At 48.9% G+C, this 25,454-nt stretch overlaps 1 protein-coding gene across 2 annotated transcripts in view; it reads right to left on the reverse strand.

Annotated features, from left to right (window-relative positions):
• DEPDC1B (DEP domain containing 1B) overlaps positions 1 to 25,454 on the reverse strand; it is a 163,706-nt gene that overhangs the window by 101,139 nt on the left and 37,113 nt on the right. For both annotated transcript variants that reach the window (XM_030192280.1, XM_030192279.1), the window contains exon 4: positions 21,680 to 21,807. In XM_030192280.1, the coding sequence (XP_030048140.1) occupies positions 21,680 to 21,807 (128 nt within the window). The remainder of the gene's footprint in view (positions 1 to 21,679; positions 21,808 to 25,454) is intronic.

Raw genomic sequence — 25,454 nt, forward strand, 5'->3', positions numbered from 1 at the left:
TTGGATAATTTATCACAAACCCCAGTAGCTCCAGGAGGCGAATAGTCATCTGCATGGACTGCAGGGCTCCTGCCTCGGATGTGTTCTTCACCAGCCAATCGTCGAGATATGGGAACACGTGCACCCCCAGCCTGCGGAGTGCAGCTGCTACTACAGCCAAGCACTTTGTGAACACCCTGGGCGCAGAGGCGAGCCCAAAGGGTAGCACACAGTACTGGAAGTGACGTGTGCCCAGCTGAAATCGCAGATACTGCCTGTGAGCTGGCAGTATCGGGATGTGTGTGTAGGCATCCTTCAAGTCCAGAGAGCATAGCCAATCGTTTTCCTGAATCATGGGAAGAAGGGTGCCCAGGGAAAGCATCCTGAACTTTTCTTTGACCAGATATTTGTTCAGGGCCCTTAGGTCTAGGATGGGACGCATCCCCCCTGTTTTCTTTTCCACAAGGAAGTACCTGGAATAGAATCCCAGCCCTTCTTGCCCGGATGGCACGGGCTCGACCGCATTGGCGCTGAGAAGGGCGGAGAGTTCCTCTGCAAGTACCTGCTTGTGCTGGAAACTGTAAGACTGAGCTCCCGGTGGACAATTTGGAGGTTTTGAGGCCAAATTGAGGGTGTATCCTTGCCGGACTATTTGGAGAACCCACTGATCGGAGGTTATGAGAGGCCACCTTTGGTGAAAAGCTTTCAACCTCCCTCCGACTGGCAGGTCGCCCGGCACTGACACTTGGATGTCGGCTATGCTCTGCTGGAGCCAGTCAAAAGCTCGCCCCTTGCTTTTGCTGAGGAGCCGAGGGGCCTTGCTGAGGCGCACGCTGCTGACGAGAGCGAGCGCGCTGGGGCTTAGCCTGGGCCGCAGGCTGTCGAGAAGGAGGATTGTACCTACGCTTGCCAGAAGAGTAGGGAACAGTCTTCCTTCCCCCAAAAAATCTTCTACCTGTAGAGGTAGAAGCTGAAGACTGCCGGCGGGAGAACTTGTCGAATGCGGTGTCCCGCTGGTGGAGCTGCTCTACCACCTGTTCGACTTTCTCTCCAAAAATATTATCCGCACGGCAAGGCGAGTCTGCAATCCGCTGCTGGATTCTATTCTCCAGGTCGGAGGCACGCAGCCATGAGAGCCTGCGCATCACCACACCTTGAGCAGCGGCCCTGGACGCAACATCAAAGGTGTCATACACCCCTCTGGCCAGGAATTTTCTGCACGCCTTCAGCTGCCTGACCACCTCCTGAAAAGGCTTGGCTTGCTCAGGGGGGAGCGCATCAACCAAGCCCGCCAACTGCCGCACATTGTTCCGCATGTGTATGCTCGTGTAGAGCTGGTAGGACTGAATTTTGGCCACGAGCATAGAGGAATGGTAGGCCTTCCTCCCAAAGGAGTCTAAGGTTCTAGAGTCTTTGCCCGGGGGCGCCGAAGCATGCTCTCTAGAACTCTTAGCCTTCTTTAGGGCCAGATCCACAACACCAGAGTCATGAGGCAACTGAGTGCGCATCAGCTCTGGGTCCCCATGGATCCGGTACTGGGACTCGATCTTCTTGGGAATGTGGGGATTAGTTAGAGGCTTGGTCCAGTTCGCCAGCAATGTCTTTTTTAGGACATGGTGCATGGGTACAGTGGACGCTTCCTTAGGTGGAGAAGGATAGTCCAGGAGCTCAAACATTTCAGCCCTGGGCTCGTCCTCCACAACCACCGGGAAGGGGATGGCTGTAGACATCTCCCGGACAAAGGAAGCAAAAGACAGACTCTCGGGAGGAGAAAGCTGTCTCTCAGGAGAGGGAGTGGGATCGGAAGGAAGACCTTCAGACTCCTCGTCAGAGAAATATCTGGGGTCTTCTTCCTCTTCCCACGAGGCCTCACCCTCGGTGTCAGACACAAGTTCACGGACCTGTGTCTGCAACCTCGCCCGACTCGACTCTGTGCAGCCACGTCCACGATGGGGGCGTCGAGAGGTAGACTCCCTCGCCCGCATCGGCGAAGCTCCCTCCACCGACGTAGTCGGGGAGCCTTCCTGGGAGGCGGCGGCAGCCGGTACCGCACGCGGCACCGACGCCGGAGACCTCACCTCGGGCGATGGGCCAGCCGGCGCCACGCTCGACGGTACCGGTGGCGCAAGCACCGCCGGTACCGGAGGGTTAGGGCGCAACAGCTCTCCCAGAATCTCTGGGAGAATGGCCCGGAGGCTCTCGTTTAGAGCGGCTGCAGAGAAAGGCATGGAGGTCGATGCAGGCGTCGACGTCAGAACCTGTTCCGAGCGTGGAGGCTGTTCCGGGCTGTCCAGAGTGGAGCGCATCGACACCTCCTGAACAGAGGGTGAGCGGTCCTCTCGGTGCCGATGCCTGCTGGGTGCCGACTCCCTCGGCGACCCAGAGCTCTCGGTGCCGACACGGGAAGGGGACCGATGACGATGCTTCTTCGACTTCTTGGAACGAAGCATGTCACCGGAGCTTCCCGGCACCGACGAGGAGGACGTAGAATCCAGCCGTCGCTTCCTCGGGGCCGAGGCCGAAGGAGGTCGGTCTCGGGGGGGCTGTACCGCAGGAGCCCTCAGGGTAGGGGGAGACCCACCCGAAGGCTCACCGCCACCAGCAGGGGAATGGACAGCCCTCACCTGCACTCCAGACGAAGCACCACCGTCCGACGACATCAGCCGACGAGGTCCCGGTACCACCGACGTCGATGCAGCTGTCCGATGTCTCAGCGCCGATGCAGAGGGCCGATGCCTCGATGCACTGGCGGCCGAGGATGAAGCTCTGGACGCTGAAGACGTCGATGCACTCGATACCCCCGGTGCCGATGCCGACGAAGAGCCCGAGAACAAAACGTTCCACTGGGCCAATCTCGCTACCTGAGTCCGCTTTTGCAAAAGGGAACACAGACTACAGGCCTGCGGGCGGTGCCCAGCCCCCAAGCACTGAAGACACGACGCGTGCCTGTCAGTGAGCGAGATGACCCGGGCGCACTGGGTGCACTTCTTGAAGCCGCTGGGAGACTTCGATGTCATGGGCAGAAAAATCACGCCGGCGAGATCAAAAGTCGAAATGGCGGAAAAGGCACCGAAAAAACAAGGGGAAGAAAACTTCGACCCGAGGCCTAAAAGCGGCCTACCCCGACGACGAAAGAAAACTTATCGGGGCAAAAAAGCTGAAAATAGCGGGGGGAAAAAAGACCAAAGAGTCTTTTTCCACACAGAATGGTTTTTTTCTTTGAACAACACGACGGACGCACGAGGTCGACTTTGCGGGGCCCGACACGGCGAAAACACGACCGTACCGAGCGCGGACAAAAGAAGACTGACGAACACGAGCCGGTTCGGGCGGGAAGACGGCCGCGCATGCGCGGTGCGCATGGGCGCGCGAGGACTAGCAAAGGCCTTTGCTAGTGAAGTTTCCGATTGGAGGGGCTGCCGTGGACGTCACCCATCACTGAGAACAAGCAGCCTGCTTGTCTTCGGAGAATGGCTGTTTGATTTACATCTGATCTGAAGTACTGCCCCTGCCTGATGGCCTCCTTGAGGAACACTCTGCCACCTGTTGGATGTCTTGTGCCATCTACATCCAGATTGTATAATTGCCATATAACTGTTGTGTGATTGCCTTAATGGGTTAGAATAACTGGCTGAATTAGAAGCATGCCTTAGGGTTCATGTGTGTTTACTCTGAGCTACTTTTATGATAAGACCTTCTTTGTCATTATTCTAGCCTTTCATTGCTGCCATATAAATAAACAATCTATTTTTACAATACCTTGGGGTATTGTATCAGTATTTGTTAGTGTATATTTGGGCATGAGGACTTGGGTCTATAGATAAAGGGAATGCAGTTACTTTCTAGACAGTACACTAAGGTGTTCGGTTTAATATTTTTCCATAATTCATACTGAGAATCACATTCCTTAATTACACCAAAAAGGGTGTAATCTGTGTATGCCCTACAACAGTACATTCAAGACTTGAAAGGTATATGATATGGAATATGCAAAGCTTCCAAGCATTTTTACTTTTTGTTTTTAATATTGGATATGGGTCTGTTCAATCTGTAGTCCTCTGACCCTTCCCCCCTCATTCGATCCTAAATAATTTCTCCCTTTTCCTTAGTGATCTTCCACTACCACAACTTCACTTCTGAACTCTTCTAGACCAGATTTCCCCTCTAATGGGTTCATTCCCTTATCTTACTGGAACAGCAAACTCCCCCTCTGTCTATAAGTACATACTGGGAAAAGACCAAGGGTCCATCGAGCCCAGCATCTTGTCCACGACAGCGGCCAATCCAGGCCAAGTGCACCTGGCAAGCTTCCCAAACGTACAAACATTCTATACATGTTATTCCTGGGATTTTGGATTTTTCCAAGTCCGTTTAGTAGCGGTTTATGGACTTGTCCTTTAGGAAACCGTCCAACCCCTTTTTAAACTCTGCTAAGCTAACCGCCTTCACCACATTTTCCGGCAATGAATTCCAGAGTTTAATTACAAGTTGGGTGAAGAAAAATTTTCTCCGATTTGTTTTAAATTTACTTCACTGTAGTTTAATCGCATGCCCCCTAGTCCTAGTATTTTTGGAAAGCGTGAACAGACGCTTCACATCCACCTGTTCCACTCCACTCATTATTTTATATACCTCTATCATGTCTCCCCTCAGCCGTCTCTTCTCCAAGCTGAATAGCCCTAGCCTCCTTTTCCAATTCTACTATATCTTTCTTGAGATGCGGCGACCAGAATTGAACACAATACTCAAGGTGCAGTCGCACCATGGAGCGATACAACGGCATTATAACATCCTCACACCTGTTTTCCATACCTTTCCTAATAATACCCAACATTCTATTCGCTTTCCTAGCCGCAGCAGCACACTGAGCAGAAGGTTTCAGTGTGTTATCCTAACTCCTAACGTGGAACCTTGCATGACGTAGCTATAATTCGGGTTCTTTTTTCCCACATGCATCACCTTGCACTTGCTCACATTAAACGTCATCTGCCATTTAGCCGCCCAGTCTCCCAGTCTCGTAAGGTCTTCTTGTAATTTTTCACAATCCTGTCGCGAGTTGACGACTTTGAATAACTTTGTGTCATCAGCAAATTTAATTACCTCGCTAGTTACTCCCATCTCTAAATCATTTATAAATATATTAAAAAGCAGCGGTCCTAGCACAGACCCCTGAGGAACCCCACTAACTACCCTTCTCCATTGTGAATACTGCCCATTTAACCCCACTCTCTGTTTCCTATCCTTCAACCAGTTTTTAATCCACAATAGGACATTTCCTCCTATCCCATGACCCTCCAATTTCCTCTGTAGCCTTTCATGAGGTACCTTGTCAAACGCCTTTTGAAAATCCAGACACACAATATCAACCGGCTCCCCTTTGTCCACATGTTTGTTTACTCCTTCAAAGAATTGAAGTAAATTGGTCAGGCAAGATTTCCCCCCACAAAAGCCGTGCTGACTCAGTCTCAGTAATCCATGTCCTCGGATGTGCTCTGTAATTTTGTTTTTAATAATAGCCTCTACCATTTTCCCTGGCACCGACGTCAGACTCACCGGTCTATAATTTCCCGGATCTCCCCTGGAGCCTTTTTAAAAAATGGGCGTTACATTGGCCACCCTCCAATCTTCCGGTACCACGGAGGTGGATGTCTATTCCTTTGTGTGTACATATCTGTGTAAAAGACCCCTTCAGCAACTCAAAACACACAACTGTAGCTTTGAACCACTGGATGCCAGTGTGGTTGATTGGTGATTAGTTCAAAAATAGATTGGTCAGCAAGAGACTTTATGATGTAAGATTCGTTTCATGCAGTGTGAATCGGAAACTAGATTTTTTTTTTAAAGAGCACAGCGTTACAAAAGGTCCTCCAAGCCATTATGTGGTGTCACTAAAACCGTCATAATTAAAGTGAGGTAGGTAAATTGACTTGTCAGTGTATATGTGCTACAAAACGATCTAAACAATTAGAGTAGAACGTTTTAAAAAACATATAAAGAGCTTAGCAAAACAAATTTTCTTTTCTATAAAATTCAACAGCTGACAAAACCTTTAAGCCAGAAGCTGCCTCATAGTGTTTCAGCATTTCATATCTTGACACCTTCTTATATGATTATCTCATCCAGTTTTAATACTTCTATAATAATCTGAAACAGGGAAACAATGGCTTACCTGATAAATTTCCTTTCCTTTGGTCCTAACAGACAAGTCCAGATGATTGGAAATAATTACGTTTGTCGACTAGTGGGTGGAGACAGAAAAGGTAAAGTAGTTCTGTGTGATTCGCTCTTTAAGGTCGGTGAGCAGCCACAGAATGCTCAGTATTCCAACTAGCTAGGCAATGGTGCTCATGTACAAATAATGTGGAGGACAGTATAACGCGAGGCAAAACGCCTGTCTCAACCAAGTTTAATCGCTCAAGGCAGCACTTATTCTCCTACCAACATGCAGCTGTTCCAGTGAGTCAGAAGGTGGCGGAAACTGAACCCATGAAAAAAGCTCCAAGCAGCGGTACCCCTGTAAGGGAACTGATCAAAGAAGAGTAGTTTCTCAAAATCATCTAAACACACATAGGGAGGGTTTCTGGACTGGTCCAATAGAACTAAAGAAAAGAAAATGATGATCAGGTAAGAATTTCTCCTTGTTATCCAACCAGATCAGATGAGTGGGATATAGCCAAGCAATACCCTCAATCCGGTGGGCCCATTAGGTCTTGCAAACAACGCATGGAACTACGGGAGTGATCATAGTCAAATGCCACAGCTGAGGACACCAGACCACCTTGTAGACAGTGGGTGTGGCAAATTTAAAGCCATTGCTGTCCAAAGTATCACTGAAGGCAACTGGGAGGAGATGCTGATTGAAACCACCAATCAAGACCACCCAACAGAAACCGCCTCCTGCTGACATGTTGTATACTTGGATGTTGAGAGTGAGGGAAAAAATCTTGCCCCACACAAGAGGGCAAAGCAACAGCTGAGGATTCTATGCTAGACCTCCGAGGACCAAAAAACTGTGGTACAGATCCCAGAGGTGCAAGAAAGCCACCAAGGCACTCTGCACCGCTGCATCACCTGGCTGAACAGCACTTTACCAGAACCTAGGTGTGCTTGCCACAGGGAACCAAGTAGGAAACCTTGTGCTGGTGGAAGGGAGAAGGTCCAGACCAATCATAAAGCAAGCTTCCCCAGTCATCAAATGAGGGGGGAACATATAGGAGAACAAGTGACCAATCACAAAAAAAAAATGTCATTATCCCATACAGATGTTGGTGGAGGAGGAAGGTGCTGAGAAGTTTAGCCTACCGCAGTGTCGCCCTCTCAATGGCAACAACACTCTGACCCAGGAACAGGAAAATAGGGTAGCACTCCTTGCTGTAGCAAATAATGAAACTCTCCCAAGAAAATAGCCAAATTTCCTGAAAGAGTAGGAGATGATCCGTGTAGCCTCACGGCGATTTCTTTCCCCTCAAAGACAACTGACTCATATACCCCTTAGTCAAGAAACACAAGCCGGACTACAGTTGACGTTGCCAGGCAGACTGCAGGTCAGCTGAAAATTATGTGCACTGTTCAAGAGCAAAAGATCCAAATAGAGGGGAGTGAGGGATATCAAATGTTTGCCAGAAATGTAACTGCTGCTGAAACTGGAGACAAAGCTGATATTAGGCCTCTGAATCAAATGTGAACAAGCAGTCTGACCATGAGAAGCACTCAGCAGGAAATTGAGTTTCTTCTGGTGAAGCACAGGGACATTCCACTTGACTCTTCAGCACAATCGTTTGGGGGGGTGGAGGGAGGGAGAGACAGAGAGAGTGAGAGTGCAAAGTACAGACTAGTGAATATGAGAAATATGGTAGTATCTGGAAGCATCCCAAACCAACATTATTGAAGAAGTGAAATCCAGCTGCAAAATATTGACTTCTTCAGGAGGCAAAATACTGCAGACATCTGCCTAAGGACAAAACCAGCAATTTGTCCAAAGGGACAGTCCATAAGAACTGGACTCTCAATGGCAGTTTCCCCTGAACACGAGTATTGACTTCTTCTGGCGAATTGCATTGCCCACTCATGCCACAAGTAGTAGAGTCAATTGTGAAGAACAAGGTCACAAGCAGTAGCAGTGGGATTTGAACCGGCTACCTCTGGATGACAAGACTGATGCTCTAACCACTAGGTCACTCCTCCACTAATGCCAGACAGACTAAGCTGCTAGCGCCAACATAGAGCCAGCTGCTGTTTTGACAAGGTGCAACAGCTGCTGTGGATCTTAAGAAAGTGGCTGCTGCTATCTTCAAAGAAAGTCAGCCACCACCATCGAGCAAAAAACCTGCTGCTGACGACACCATTGAGTAGGATCAGTTGCTAAAGTCATCCAATCGAATCAACTGTTAAGCAGAGGCTGCTGCTGCTGCTGCTGACAGTCAGGAGATCCTGCTGTTGCTGAACTTCAGATCTAGCTGTGCTGTATCAAATATAGTGGTATTCAGCTCTTAGCCTAGTGGTTAGTGCAGTGGACTTTGATCCTGGGGAACTGAGTTTGATTCCCACTGCAGCTCCTTGTGATTCTGGGCAAGTCACTTAACCCTCCATTGCCCCTGGTACAAAATAAGTACCTGAATATATGTAAACCACTTTGAATGTAGTTGCAAAAACATCAGAAAGGAGGTATATCAAGTCCCATTTCCCTTTCCCTTATCAAGCAGAGATAGCTGCTGCAGTTTCAAGCAGAAATAGATTTTGGTAAATTAGCACCAGCATCTGCTACTGTCCATTGTGCCTACTGCTGATGCCAGCCTCCGCTGACAATAGAAACATAGACAAATGTAGGCAGATGGGCAGTCAGGATTGACCATATGGTCTTCATTCATGCCATCTACCCTCCCTGTCACTCTCTTACAGATTTTATGTACTTGTCCCAAGCTCTCTTGAATTCAGATACTGTTTTCATCTGTACCACTCCCACTGAGAGGCCGTTCCATGAATTCACCACCATTCCGTGAAGAAGTATTTCCTCAGGTTACTTCTGAATCTATCCCCTTTCACCTTCATCTTATGCCTCCTCATTCCAGACCTCCCTTTCAATTGAACGAGACTTGCCTCCTGTGCATTTATGCCGCTTAGGTGACTAAATGTCTCCATCTCCCCTTTCAGGCCTTTCTTCCAAAGTATACATATTGAGATTTTAAGTCTGTACCCATATGCTTCATAACGAAGGACTACTTACTGGCCATTTTACTAGCCGCCCTCTGGGCCGACTCCATCCTGTTTTTTTTTCTTTTCAAGGTGTGATCTCCAGAATTGTACACAATATTGCAAAAAAAAAAAAAAATAAAGTCCTGCGAGGCAGGAACCGACCATGACAAGAGGGCCCGCTGTAAAAGGCATATATGAGCCCTTGCCCAGGGCACCACCTCGAGGGTCGCAGCCATGGAGCCCAGGAGCTACAAGTAGTCCTAGACCATTGGCTCCAGGAGCTTGCACAATCTGTACAGCTGCGTGTGGAGCTTCTCCACCTGCTTCTCCAGAAAAGACATCATCCCCCTCCCCATTTTGAAGCAGACCATGAGATACTCCAGGGACTGAGACAGTACCAGATGGCTCTTGGGCCAGTTCATCACCCAGCCCAGAAAGACTCCAGGAAGGAAATAACCTGAAAATGCCCAAACTGGCCTTCACGGCCAAATCAGCCGTAATGAGCTTGTCATCCAGGTACAGATCCCTGGCACCAGAGGAGTTCAGCCACCGCCACCACCATCACCTTGGAAAACATGTGGAGAACTGTAACCAGGCCAAAGGCCCATGTCTGAAACTGAAACACACAAAAGCGCAGAAACCTCTTGTGGTGAGCTGCAATAGGGATGTGGCGATAAGTCTCCATCCTATCAGGAAGGCCAAGAACTCCCCTGGCCGTACCAATGTGATTACTGAATGAAGAGTCTCCATGCAAAAGTGCATGACCAAACCGCACAGAGAGACCGTGAAGGCATCTGGAACGGATATGTGAAATCTGGAAGCTGCTGCAGCCAACGCAACATAGCTCTAGCCACACAGTCAATGCAAATGGCAGCCTGAATGCTGGACACCCGTACTGAGAAAGCTAGGCAGAGCTGTTGCTCCTTCTTCTTTATCTTGAAGTTCCTTGAAGGAAGAGTTCCCTGGATGGGTACAGCACTTGCCTTTGTGAATGCCATCACCAGTGCATCCACATTAGGGAAAAGAGACCATCGGGATTCTCCCACTCCATCATTATCATATGGATGAGGGCCTTGTGAAGGGGAAAATGCTTTGGGGGCCCCACAAGCCCTTCCAGCAGAGTGTCCCCCTCCTTGGGATCCGTAGCTGTAAGCTTGAGCATGGAGAAGCCCTTGACACCTCATCAATGAGATGAGACAGTTCCTTTCTTAAAAAAAAAAAAGATGGATCACATGTGACCGCTCCTCACCTTCCTGAGGCAAAGGCCCATCTGAATCTGAATGGGACTGGGGGCAAGATGCACTAAACTAAACGAGGGTTTAACGAGACTTTAACGAACAGTTTTCCTACCCTGGCATGCATTAAAGCCCAATTTCCGACGACGGTAGCAGCAAACGAAAACGGAATGCAGATGAGCGAATTGTGTAGAAACCCTATTGAAATGAGATGCACTAAAGTTTTCCGCTTGCCCTAACGATGGAAAACTACGGGAAAGCTAACGAGAGGTCTGTACCTCTCGTTGTGGCTGCCCGGCTAAAACTTAAATGTAAAAACAAAACAAAAAAAAAAATCATGAAGGGGGCAAAAACGCTAGTCAGGAGCGTCCTTTATTGACGCCCGACGTCGCCGCTGCTCCCCCTGCATTAAAATCCAAATGTAAAAAAAAAAAAAAAAAGATCGAGAGGGGGCAAAGGCGCTCATCAGGAGCGTCCTTTATAGACGGCCTTGCCCCCCACTCCGCCCGAGGTCGCCGCTGCTCCCCGCTCCCCCTGCATTAAAGTCATAGCTTTAGGCTGCCACGGCCCCCCTCCCTTCCTCTCTTTCTCCTCAGCTCCGCCTCCCAGGAGGAAAGGAGGGACGTCTGAAGACTCGGCGAAGAGGCGATCAGCTGTTCTTCTTGCCCGTGCAGCGCCTTCACACAGAGGTGAGAGGCGCTGTGCGGGCCCGGTAAGACAGAGGGGGGCCCAGTGGAGGGGGGGGAGCGGCGGCGTCAACCTCAGGGGGAGCGGTGGGGGCGGGGCATGGGGGATGGCGGGAGGCGGAGCTGGGGAGAAAGAGAGGAAGGGAGGGGGGCCGGGGCAGCTTAAAGTTTTGATTTTTTAATGCAGGGGGAAGCGGGGAGCAGCGGCGACCTTGGGTGGGGGTGGGGGGGGCAAGGCCGTCCATAAAGGACGTGTTTGTTTGGGGTTTTTTTTTTTTTTTACGTTTGTGGCATGCGCAGAGCGGCCAGCATAAGGGAAAATTAGGTTCTTACCTTGGTAATTTTCTTTCCTTTAGTCATAGCAGATGAAGCCATTACGTATGGGTTATGTCCATCAACCAGCAGGGGAGATAGAGAGCACTCAAACTTTCACAGTGCCCTCTTGGCCAGCTAGCTCCACTGCCTCTTCAGTATTTGAAGCTTCCAAAGCAGTATGGCAAACCGCAATGGGAATCACAAGAGCTTTCCTCACAGCGAACGATGGCCCATCACAAGGGCATGAACTCATAAAGGAGGGAATGCACATCCTCCTGGAGGGAATAAACTCATCCTCCTTATTGTATAAGTGAAGGGGAACACACGCGCCTCCTGGAGGGAATCACACATCCTCCCAACACACTGGAGGGAATGAACTCATCCTCCTATTTATAGAACTGGAGGGGAACACGCACGCCTCCTGGAGAGAATCAACACATTCTCCAAAAAAAACATGTTGGAGGGAATGAACACATCCTCCTAAATTTAAACTGAACATGAATCCTGAAGATTGTTTTCCAACTTTCTCCCAAGGAAGGAACTTCAGGAAATTAGAACAGAACCTGAAAAACAGATTCACAGCATACAGATACAGGGAGGGCTCATGGCTTCATCTGCTATGACTAAAGGAAAGAAAATTATCAAGGTAAGAACCTAATTTTCCCTTCCTTGTCATCAAGCAGATGAAGCCATTACGTATGGGATGTAACAAAGCAATCCCTAGATAGGGTGGGAACAAGCCACACCACGCGCTAGCACTTGTGCACCAAAACGCGCATCCCTCCTGGCAGCCACATCCAGCCTGTAATGTCGGGCAAAGGAGAGCTTAGAAGCCCATGTTGCTGCACTGCATATCTCTTGAAGAGAGAGTGCTCCAGTTTCAGCCCAAGAGGAAGAAATCGCTCTAGTAGAATGTGCCTTAAAGGCTACAGGCGGAACCCTGCCGGCCAGCAGATAAGCTGAAAAGATAGTTTCTTTGAGCCAGCGGGCAATAGTGGCTTTAGACGCTGGAGACCCTCTGCGAGAACCGGATAGCAAAACAAACAGATGATCAGAAGTCCTGAAAGAGTTAGTAACTCGCAGATACTGCAGCAGAGTCCTGCGCACATCCAAAAGGTGTAGCTGCCCAAAAGATTCTGGAAACTCTTCCTCTGAAAAAGAGGGCAAGAAAATAGGCTGGTTTAAGTGAAAGGCTGAAACCACCTTAGGCATAAAGGAAGGCACAGTCCGAACCGTGACTCCCGACTCTGAAAATTGCAGAAATGGGTCTCTACAGGACAGCGCCTGGAGCTCTGACACCCGTCTCGCCGAGGTAATGGTCACCAGAAAAACGGCCTTCAGTGTCAAGTCTTTCTCCGATGCTCGCCGAAGCGGCTCAAAAGGAGATGCCTGCAGGGTTTTCAAAACTAGCCCCAGGTTCCAAGCTGGACAGGGTGCTCGCACTGGAGGTCGGAGCCGAAGCACCCCTCTAAGAAACCGTGCCACATCTGGGTGAGCAGCCAAAGACACGCCTTCCACCTTACCACGAAGGGAGGCCAACGCTGCCACCTGCACCCGCAGAAAATTATAGGCCAAGCCTTTTTGTACACCTTCCTGCAAAAAGTCCAGAATCGGCGAGACAGGAGCCCGCATTGGAACAATGGCTCTGGAAGCACACCAAGACTCAAACAGGCACCAAATCCTGGCATAAGCCACGGAAGTGGACCGCTTGCGGGCTTGCAGGAGAGTGGAAATAACTTTATTGGAATAACCTTTATCCCTCAATTGCACCCTCTCAATAGCCATGCCGTAAGACCAAAGTGGCCGGCGTCCTCCATGGCTACCGGTCCCTGAGTCAACAGGTTCGGTACCAGAGGTAACGGCAGAGGAGCCTCCAGGAGCATCTGTCGGAGGTCTGCATACCAAGGTCTCCTTGGCCAATCCGGGGCGATGAGGACCACTTCTCCTGGGTGCAGCCGAATCCGCAAGAGCAGGCGCCCTATCAAGGGCCATGGGGGAAACACATAAAGTAGACCCGGAGGCCAGGGTTGAGCCAAGGCATCCAACCCCGCCGAGCGAGGATCTCTCCGTCTGCTGAAGAAGCACGGGACTTTGGTATTGGCACTTGTCGCCATTAGATCCATCACGGGCTTGCCCCATTTGGCACAGATCTGCAGGAATACTTCGTCTGCCAGATTCCATTCTGCTGGATCGATCTGATGCCTGCTCAGATAATCGGCCTGCACATTGCTCTGACCTGCAATATGAGCTGCCGACAGACACTGAAGATGCAGCTCGGCCCAGTGGCAAATCAGTTCGGCCTGCGCGGCTAGTGCTCTGCACCTTGTTCCGCCTTGTCGATTTATATAGGCCACCGTTGTCGTGTTGTCCGACATCACTCTGACAGCCAATCCTTCCAGGGTCACTTGAAAGGCCAGAAGCGCCTGAAACACCGCTTTCAACTCTAGGCGGTTGATGGACCACTCCGACTCCTCGGGTGTCCATAGACCCTGGGCATGCTTCCCCTTGCAGTGTGCGCCCCAGCCCTTCAGGCTGGCATCTGTTACCACTAGGCACCAAACGGGGAGCGTCAGCGGCATTCCTCGCCGCAGCATGCTGTCCGAGAGCCACCACTCCATGCTGAGACGGGCCGCAGGGAGCCAAGTAAGTCTGCATTGGTAATCCTGAGAAATAGGAGACCATCTCCGGAGTAGGGAATACTGTAGAGGTCTCAGGTGCGCTCTCGCCCAGGGTACCACTTCCATCGTGGCTGTCATCGATCCCAGCAGCTGGACAATGTCCCAAGCTCGCGGGCGGGGCATCCTCAGGAGCAGACGGACCTGATTCTGAAGCTTGCACCGCCTTGGCTCAGGTAGGAACACATAGCCCGAGACTGTGTCGAACCTGGCCCCCAAAAACTCTAGAGATTGTGAAGGGGACAGGTGACTTTTGGCCATATTGACGACCCAGCCTAGAGATTGCAGTACTGAGACCACTCTGGCTGTAGCTTGTAAGCTCTCTGTTGCAGAGTCTGCTCTGATGAGCCAGTCGTCTAGGTACGGGTGAACCCTGATACCTTCTCGCCTGAGAAAAGCAGCTACTACCACCATTACCTTCGAAAAGGTTCGGGGAGCTGTGGCGAGGCCAAAAGGCAAGGCCCTGAACTGGAAATGTTTTCCCAACACCGCAAACCTCAGAAACTTCTGGTGCGGGGGCCAAATCGGTATGTGCAAGTAAGCTTCTTTCAGGTCTAGAGACGTGAGAAACTCTCCTGGCTGAACCGCCGCAATGTCGGAGCACAGGGATTCCATATGGAAATGCCGCACTCTCAGGGACTTGTTCACTTCTTTTAAGTCCAGAAAAGGGCGAAAGGACCCACCTTTTCGCGGCACCACAAAGTAGATGGAGTATCGGCCGCAGCCTTGCTCGGCGGGAGGCACCGGGGTCACTGCCCCTAACTGAATCAGACCTTGTAAAGTCTCCTCCACCGCCGCCCGTTTGACGGCAGAACCGCATCGGGACTCCACAAACACGTCTCTTACTGGGGCGTTGAATTCTATTCTGTATCCATCTCTGATCAGGTCCAGAACCCACTGATCTGAGGAAATCTTGGCCCACTCCTCGACAAAGAGGGAAAGCCGTCCTCCGATGACAGGCATCAAGGAGAGGGCCGGCGCACCATCATTGAGAGGGTCGCCCCTGAACTCCTGGTCTTGAGCCACCGGCTGCGGAACGCTTGTCCGAGCGAAAGGAGTTCCTCTGCTGACCACGGGCACGTGAAGTGAACCCAGCAGAACGCCCCGGGCGGTACCTTCTAGCTTCACGGAAGCGAGGTCTGTACGAGGAGTGGACCGCCTGGCCCTTAGAGGAAGGCCTCTGCCTATCTTCGGGCAAGCGCTGGGGTTTTGGATCACCCAGGCCTTTCACAATTTTCTCTAACTCCTCACCAAATAGGAGAAGTCCTTGAAAAGGCAACTTCACCAACCTTTGCTTAGAGGCCATGTCCGCTGCCCAGTGTCGTAGCCACAGACGACGGCGAGCCGCCACTGCTACTGCCATTTGTTTAGCCGAAGCTCTGACAAGGTCATAAAGGGCATCAGCCAGAAAGGACAAGGCCACCTCCATCCGCGGAGCCACATCCAAGAAGGGCTCCGCTTCATCTCCGGGCTGAGCCACTGCCTGTTGCAGCCAAGCTAGGCAGGCTCTCACAGCATAACAGTGAGACCTGCAATTTCAAAGGACCGTTTCAACGCTGTTTCCAGCCTACGGTCTTGAACATCCTTCAGGGCAACACCTCCTTCAACAGGGAGGGTAGTTCTCTTTGTCACCGCAGTGACTAGGGCATCCACTGTAGGCATTTGAAAACGAGCCATATGTCCCTCACACAGAGGGTATAACTGCCCCATAGCCCTGGAAACTCTCAAAGGTCCCTCGGGGTCAGCCCACTGAGCCGAAACAAGCTCTAGGATGGAGTCATGCAAAGGGAAGGCCCGAGCAGCTTTCTTGGTACTAGCCATCCTGGGATTACCCGAGGAGGCCATGCCACTGTCAGGATCTTCAATCGAGAGGGCCTGCAGGGTATCTGAAATAAGCGCTGGCAGCTCATCACGGTGGAAAATCCTCACCGCGGAGGGATCATCCAGATCCTGTGGTAAATCCGCACCTGACTCTGGTTCCTCAGACCAAGAACGTCTGTCAGAGTTCTCCGAATCCTCACACCCCGACCACGGGGGGGAAAAAGGTGCACCACAATCTGAAGGGGAATTAACCCTTCTGCGCTTATCTTTAGGCCAAGCATCCGGGAAAAAAGCCTCACTGGGCAGTCCCAGGCCAGAATCCATCGGGGGGGGGGGGCAATCAGAGGAGCCTCAGGCGACCCTTGAGGAAGGGCTCTTTTCATCATGTATGCTTTATGCAGCAAAAGCACAAAATCCGGGGAGAAAATCGCACCCTGGGCACCCAAATCCTGTCCGGTGCTAGCCACTCCTGAAATAACCTCATCTCGAGGTGCCCCACCCAGCTCAGGTCTCTCCGTGTCCACGGAGGGCGCGCCATGCGGTGTAAGCAAAATGGTGCCCGCTGCCAGCTCAGAGCGGGAAGAAACATCGCTCGCCATGCTCGGGCCGGCTCCTACGCCAATACAGCACGATTTACGGAGCCCTGCTGCTGATTTGCGCTTGCCACAACAGCGCTTTACATTGTCCGCAGCCATCGCCGAAAAACGGCGGTAAAATCCAAAATGGCGGTTTCGCACCAAAATCGCCCCGATCGCGGGCCCACCCCGGAGGAGTTGGAAAACACTCTTACCTCAAAGGATCTAGTGTACAACTACGATCCTGCTGAAAATCAGGTCAAAAACCTCTGTTCCAGCGTCTCTGCGTTTAAAAAGGCGACGCGACTTTTTTTTTTTTTTTAAGCTGTGAGGAAAGCAGAGGTATTGAAGACTCCGGAGGCTCAGATGAGTGGGAAAGGCAGGGAAAGGGCGAACCTATATGCCTGCATCCACTGTTGGTGGGTAAGGACAGGGAAAGCAAGGCAATATGTCCACATCCACAGAGGTATGGGTAAGGCAGGGAAAGGGCTAACCTATGTGCCTTTAAAGTGAAGCTGCTATAGCCTCCAACACCCCGGTTAACAACTGGCAAGCCAGGAACCACCTCCCGGCAGATTTTTCTGGAGCTCGAACAAGCTGCAGCCACCCTGCTAAGGGAGATAGAGAATACTGAAGAGGCAGTGGAGCTAGCTGGCCAAGAGGGCACTGTGAAAGTTTGAGTGCTCTCTATCTCCCCTGCTGGTTGATGGACATAACCCATACGTAATGGCTTCATCTGCTTGATGACAAGGAATGCTTGGCTGCTCTGCGCATGCTTTACGTGCCGATTACCAACGTTTTTAACGAAGGGTTAGTGAATGCAAGTGAGCTGCAACGAACAGCTCCTTTGCATTCCCTATCCTTCATGCATAGCCGTTCCGTACCGATTCGTTATGGAATTCGGTACGGAACGGCTCTAACGAGGACTTTTATGCATCTTGGCCTGGGAGTCCAAAAGGACATCAGAGTCCTCTCCTAGCTCCTCCGAGGGTGCTGGGTTCTCAGAGACCCTAAAAAAAAGCTCTGCACCGCATTGCTCCTAAAGCAGATCCCTGCCAGCTCTCGCTGAAGGTGATCCATTGACATAAGAACACAAGAATAATCATAATGTGTTAGACCAATGGTCCATCTAGCCCAGTATCCTGCTTCCAACATTGGCCAATCCAGGCCACAAGTACCCTGCAGAAATCCAAATAGTAGCAAGCATGGCTTCCCCCTTGTCCATCTCAATAATAGACTGGACTTTTCCTCCAGGAACTTGCCCAAACCTTTTTTAAACCCAGATACGCTAACCGTTGTTACCACATCCTCCAGCAATAAGTTCCAGAGCTTAACTATTCATTGAGCAAAAAAATATTTCCTTCTAATTGTTTTAAAAGTATTTCCATATAATTTCTTTGAGTGTCCCCTGGTCATTGTACTTTTTCAAAGAGTGAAAAATTGATTCACTTTTACCTGTTCTACACCACTCAGAATTTTGTAGACCTCAATCATATCCCCCACTTAGCTGTTTCTTTTCCAAGCTGAAGAGCCATAACGTCTTTAGCCTTTCCGCATATGGGAGGAGTTCCATCCTCTTAATCATTTTGGTCGCTCTTTGAATTTTTTCTAATTCCGCTATACCTTTTTTGAGATACAACAACCAGAAATGAATGCAATGCTTTCTAGGCCATCGCCACACACTAGGCAGATTTCAGTGTATTGTCTACAATGACACCTAGATCTCTTTCTTGAGTGCTGAATCCTAAGGTGGACCCTAGAATTAGGTAAATATGATTTGAATTATTCTTCCCAATGACATTTGTCCACATTATATTTAAATCTGTCATTTGGATGCCCAGTCTTCCAGTTTCCTAAGTCTTCCTGCATTTATTCACGGGCGACATGTTCAAACAACTTTGAATATTTTTTGTATCATTTGTAAATTTAATCAACTTGCTCGTTGTTCTGCTTCCCAGATCATTTATAAATGTTAAATAGAACAAGTCCCAGTACAGATTCTGCAGCATTCTACTTACTATTCACCCTCCTACACTGAGAAAAATGGCCATTAAGCCTACCCTCTTGACCAATTGGCCGGTGAGTCTGACGTCAGTGCCGGGGAAAATGATAGAGGCTATTATTAAAAACAAAATTACAGAGCACATCCGAGGACATGGATTACTGAGACCGAGTCAGCACAGCTTTTGTGTGGGGAAATCTTGCCTGACCAATTTACTTCAATTCTTTGAAGGAGTAAACAAACATGTGGACAAAGGGGAGCCGGTTGATATTGTGTATCTGGATTTTCAAAAGGCGTTTGACATGGTAGCTCATGAACGGCTACAGAGGAAATTGGAGGGTCATGGGATAGGAAGAAATGTCCTGTTGTGGATTAAAAACTGGTTGAAGGATAGGAAACAGAGAGTGGGGTTAAATGGGCAGTATTCACAATGGAGAAGGGTAGTTAGTGGTGTTCCTCAGGGGTCTGTGCTAAGACCGCTGCTTTTTAATCTATATATATAAAAGGCACTTTGAAGCCTCAAGCCGGAAACTTGAGGCGCCCGAGATATCCGGTTTGGCCTGCAGGCTCCAGTCACTGTAGCTCCGCCCTCGCGTCAAAACGCGATGACGTTGAGGGCGGGGCGGCCCGGCCCTCGCGTCAAAACGCGATGACGTTGAGGGCGGGGCGGCCCTCGCAACCACGTCACTGAGGGACGAAGGGGAGAGGTGTGCAACTCGGAACGGAGGCACGGAGGGGGTGTCTGCAACTCGGGAGGGAGGGAGGACCGGGGGGGGGGGGGGATTACCCTGCTAGCGCCCGTTTCATTTTTGCCAGAAACGGGCATTTCTTACTAGTATATTTATAAATAATTTAGAGATGGGAGTAACTAGCGAGGTAATTAAATTTGCTGGTGACACAAAGTTATTCAAAGTCGTTAACTCGCGACAGGATTGTGAAAAATTACAGAAGGACCTTACGAGACTGGGAGACTGGGCGGCTAAATGGCAGATGACATTTAATGTGAGCAAGTGCAAGGTGATGCATGTGGGAAAAAAGAACCCGAATTATAGCTACATCATGCAAGGTTCCACGTTAGGAGTTACGGACTAAGAAAGGGATCTGGGTGTCGTCGTCGATAATACACTGAAACCTTTTGCACAGTGTGCTGCTGCAGCTAGGAAAGCGAATAGAATGTTGGGTATTATTAGGAAAGGTATGGAAAACAAGTGTGAGGATGTTATAATGCTGTTATATCGCTCCATAGTGCGACCACACCTTGAGTATTGTGTTCAATTCTGGTCGCCGCATCTCAAGAAAGATATAGCGGAATTGGAAAAGGTGCAGCGAAGGGCGACTAAAATGATAGCGGGGATGGGACGACTTCCCTATGAAGAAAGACTAAGGAGGCTAGGGCTTTTCAGCTTGGAGAAGAGATGGCTGAGGGGGGACATGATAGAGGTATATAAAATAATAAGTGGAGTGGACAGGTGGATGTGAAGCATCTGTTCACGCTTTCCAAAAATACTAGGACTAGGGGGCATGCGATGAAACTAGAGTGTGGTAAATTTAAAACAAATCGGAGAAACGTTTTCTTCACCCAACACGTAATTAAACTCTGGAATTCGTTGCCGGAGAACGTGGTGAAGGCAGTTAGCTTGGCAGAGTTTAAAAAGAGGTTAGGCGGTTTCCTAATGGACAAGTCCATAAACCGCTACTAAATAGACTTGGGAAAAATCCACAATTTCAGGAATAACATGTATAGAATGTTTGTACGTTTGGGAAGCTTGCCAGGTGCCCTTGACCTGGATTGACCGCTGTCGTGGACAGGATGCTGGGCTCGATGGACCCTTGGTCTTTTCCCAGTGTGGCATTACTTATGTACTAATGGTTGGAAGGAATTCACCCCTCCAAAAAAAATTCCTGAAGGAGATGAAAGCCCCTCCTATTGCTGAAAAGCAGCAGAAGAAACACTACCTGAGTCAAAATGACCACTATTCCCACCAAATGTATCAAGACCACTGGTCCCGATGCCTCAGCAGATGAAGAAGTAGAGTTGGATCTGCTGTCCCCATTCCCCTCCCCCCAGGCTGTTTTCAAAGTTAGAAACGTCTCATCGCACTGGGAACAGAGAGCCAGCAACTGTATTTAGCTGCCAGCTCTTGCAAGAAGTGCAGCGCCTGCAGGCTAGCATGCCAAACTACATGGCAGGTGTGCACGGGCTTGCCTTGGCCCAGGGTTTCCGCTGTTCCCCGGCTCTCTGAAGGTACTAGAGCAAAGAAATCTCTTACATACTAGTAAAGGGATTTCCCTGTCTTCGCTTTAAATTTTTATTATTATTATTTCTTAAAACTACAGTATCAGCTTAAATAGGCGCTGTGATTGGCTCAGAGACTTCCTGGTCTCTCAGCTGTGAAGCACTGCCAAAAAAAACATTATTGCAAGGGGGGAATGATGGCCAAAATGGACGCTTTTTTTGGATGGCCGGCCATTCTGGCCGTCATTCACCCCCCCCCCCTTTTTAATAATAAAAACGTCTTTTTTGGCAGTGCTTCACAGCTGAGAGACCAGGAAGTCTCTGAGCCAATCACAACGTGTTTAGCCAAGCTATATGCGCTGTGATTGGCTCAGAGACTTCCAAGTCTCTCAGCTGAGTGAAGCACGGCCAAAAAAGACTTTTTATTATTGCGAGGAAAAGATGGCCAAAATGGGTTTTGTTTTGTTTTTTTGAATGGGCATCCTCAACTGCACCTCTGCTGGATCGAGCCGCATCGGATGGGGGCGAGCAGCGCGGCGTCTTCGGGCAGCACAGGGAGGCGTATTTGGCATGCGCAGAGCAGCCAGCATAACGCTTGGCTGCTCTGCGCATGCACGACCGGCTGACTGGCCAACTGTTTAATGATGGAAAAGAGAATGCAAGTGAGCTACAACGAGCAGCTCATTTGCATTCCTATTCCTTGATGCATGCCCGTTCCTTACCGATTCGCTAAGGGAACGAAAAAAACAAACAAAAAACCCTCAAGAAGCTGAGGCCATTGCATGATCACCTGGGCGACACCTGCTCAAAATGTTACATTAGTTCTGAGGTCAGAGAGCTGTTCGGTCTTAGTGTTCTCCAGTTATGTCACCCCCACTTGATCCAGTCTTGCTTGTTGACAGATAAAGCAATACTGGTTAACCAAGCTTAGCTCTAATAACAAGCTCTAACAACAAAACATACTGTAATAGTGTCATGGATTTCCATATTTCTTCTACGTCTGCATCCATCAATTCTCTGCGATGCATCAGTCTACACGTAGGAACTTCTCCAATTGCAATACTATGACGTTTGTACCACAAATCAGAACTCTAAAAGCCAAAAAATAACAACAGAATATTAAAATGTTATTTATTCAATTCAAAATGAGAATACTTGAATCTGATATGTATGAGCTAAAGCAACATCATAATAATCAAGAAATGAATAAAATCTTATTTTGAACTATTTGTGTGTGGACCTCTCCAGTACAGAAACAAAAAAAAAAAAAAAGAAAAAAAAATCATTTGATTTGGATTACCAGTTAGAAGAGCGTGGTTCCTAGCATTCCAAGAACAGAAAAGCAAACACTTTCATGAGCAACAGTATCTTGTAAATACTTTTGAAATATTTTCATACCTGTGAAATATTTGTTTTATTTTACAACTGTGCACGTACAGTGGGGGAAATAAGTATTTGATCCCTTGCTGATTTTGTAAGTTTGCCCACTGACAAAGACATGAGCAGCCCATAATTGAAGGGTAGGTTATTGGTAACAGTGAGAGATAGCACATCACAAATTAAATCCGGAAAATCACATTGTGGAAAGTATATGAATTTATTTGCATTCTGCAGAGGGAAATAAGTATTTAATCCCTCTGGCAAACAAGACCTAATACTTGGTGGCAAAACCCTTGTTGGCAAGCACAGCGGTCAGACGTCTTCTGTAGTTGATGATGAGGTTTGCACACATGTCAGGAGGAATTTTGGTCCACTCCTCTTTGCAGATCATCTCTAAATCATTAAGAGTTCTGGGCTGTCGCTTGGCAACTCGCAGCTTCAGCTCCCTCCATAAGTTTTCAATGGGATTAAGGTCTGGTGACTGGCTAGGCCACTCCATGACCCTAATGTGCTTCTTCCTGAGCCACTCCTTTGTTGCCTTGGCTGTATGTTTTGGGTCATTGTCGTGCTGGAAGACCCAGCCACGACCCATTTTTAAGGCCCTGGCGGAGGGAAGGAGGTTGTCACTCAGAATTGTACGGTACATGGCCCCATCCATTCTCCCATTGATGCGGTGAAGTAGTCCTGTGCCCTTAGCAGAGAAACACCCCCAAAACATAACATTTCCACCTCCATGCTTGACAGTGGGGACGGTGTTCTTTGGGTCATAGGCAGCATTTCTCTTCCTCCAAACACGGCGAGTTGAGTTCATGCCAAAGAGCTCAATTTTTGTCTCATCTGACCACAGCACCTTCTCCCAATCACTCTCGGCATCATCCAGGTGTTCACTGGCAAACTTCAGACGGGCCGTCACATGTGCCTTCCGGAGCAGGGGGACCTTGCGGGCACTGCAGGATTGCAATCCGTTATGTCGTAATGTGTTACCAATGGTTTTCGTGGTGACAGTGGTCCCAGCTGCCTTGAGATCATTGACAAGTTCCCCCCTTGTAGTTGTAGGCTGATTTCTAACCTTCCTCATGATCAAGGATACCCCACGAGGTGAGATTTTGCGTGGAGCCCCAGATCTTTGTCGATTGACAGTCATTTTGTACTTCTTCCATTTTCTTACTATGGCACCAACAGTTGTCTCCTTCTCGCCCAGCGTCTTACTGATGGTTTTGTAGCCCATTCCAGCCTTGTGCAGGTGTATGATCTTGTCCCTGACATCCTTAGACAGCTCCTTGCTCTTGGCCATTTTGTAGAGGTTAGAGTCTGACTGATTCACTGAGTCTGTGGACAGGTGTCTTTCATACAGGTGACCATTGCCGACAGCTGTCTGTCATGCAGGTAACGAGTTGATTTGGAGCATCTACCTGGTCTGTAGGGGCCAGATCTCTTACTGGTTGGTGGGGGATCAAATACTTATTTCCCTCTGCAGAATGCAAATAAATTCATATACTTTCCACAATGTGATTTTCCGGATTTAATTTGTGATGTGCTATCTCTCACTGTTACCAATAACCTACCCTTCAATTATGGGCTGCTCATGTCTTTGTCAGTGGGCAAACTTACAAAATCAGCAAGGGATCAAATACTTATTTCCCCCACTGTACATATATTTATTCCTTCTCTTCACAGGCAACACTTATTCTAGAGACTTGCACGGGAACAGGGTTCACGGGAATCCTGCAGAACCTGCGGGATTCCCGCAGGGACGGAAGCAGTTCTGCGGGGATCCCACGGGGACGGAAGCAGTTCCAGTGGGGATTCTGTGGAAGTGTATGCTGCACTTGTGCCACTCTCTCACCTACCAAGTACCAAGTTCTTTGGGTTCTGTCTCCTCCTTGCTTTAACAGCACAGATGTGGAAAGTCTCCATTAAGGAGGTGGAAGAGATACAAATGGTGATGAAATTCAAAAAGGCATGGGATAAACATAGAGGATCTCTAATTAGAAATGCAAGTTATAAAAAAACTAAACAAATGGCTGAATGTGTGTGGATGTGTCGAGTGACACTTAGATGGCGACTCTGGCTGTGATGAATTAGGGCCGATACCGGGAAACCTGTATGGTCTCATATATGGCAATCTGGTTTAAGATGGACTGGAAAAGGCTTAGACAGCAACTTTAGTGGCTAGAACATGAGGACAGTGCTGGACAGACTTTTACGGTCTGTGTCCAGCAAATGAGAAGATATAGGCTGGAGTGGGCTTCGAGGGCAACTCCAGCAGTTGGAACATAAGGTTAGGGTCGGACGGACTTCTATGGTCTATGTCCCAGAAACGCCACAGAAAGACCATAATCAAGTATATAATATCACATTCATTGTTGATTTAATCATGAATTGATAATGATTATGTCTATTGTGCAGACTGGATGGACCGTTCCGGTTTTTATCTGCTGTCATTTACTATGCTACTATTAATCCTCTCTGCTCCCGGGCTGATGCGCAAACCTCAGCTCTGACATAGGCACGAGCATCAGATGTCACCTGTCCTACTGGTATGTGCATTTGGCGATCTCTTAGCACACAGTGCCAGTGAATCAGATAAGTCTTACATGTGCGCACCAGTGTTCCAACTTCCATTCCTTCCTTGTCTGCAGTGCTGCAGCTTGAACCCGGCGAGCAGAGAGGTTTTTTTTTTTTTTTAATGTACCATTAAATTCTTGTGGGGATGGACGGGGATGGGTTAGATTCCCTACAGGGACAGATGGGGCGGGTTGGATTTCTGTCCCCATGCAACTCTCTAACTTATTCCAACACATCAGCAGCAATCAGAAGTTCTTGATACAATAAAACACAGAAATGACTAACTGTAAGGCCCATCTAGCATATCCATTTTCATTCCTGGCGCATAGCTATACACTAGAGATCTTATGTGTTAATCCCAGGCTTCTTGATTACTCTTTCTATTCCTACAAGAATCTCTAATATTCCCACCCGTTCTATGAAGAAAATTTTCCCGTTTCTCTTAAGACTATTGCCTTCCAACTGAGGATCTCTTGCCTCTGTCCTGGGGACACCTAGTCAGTGGGATTTGGATATACATGAGAAAGTTTGCATGCACACTCACTGTGGATATCATGAAAACTTGACCAGGGGACCCTAAAGAGGGGTTTGGGGACTACTGCTCTATTTATACATTAGAAGTACATAAATATCCATAATATTCCCTATATCCTTCCCTTTCCATATCTGTCCTCTCTTCTACAGCAGTGCTGCCTGGGACACAGAGAAGAAAAAAAACGTCTCTTGAAGCAGCTTAATCAATGCAAGCAGAAAACTGGCTAGACAGCATCAACAGTTACTGCAGTAATGG

The sequence above is a fragment of the Microcaecilia unicolor genome, chromosome 2 (genome assembly GCF_901765095.1).
Source record: "Microcaecilia unicolor chromosome 2, aMicUni1.1, whole genome shotgun sequence".
Lineage (NCBI taxonomy): Eukaryota > Metazoa > Chordata > Amphibia > Gymnophiona > Siphonopidae > Microcaecilia > Microcaecilia unicolor.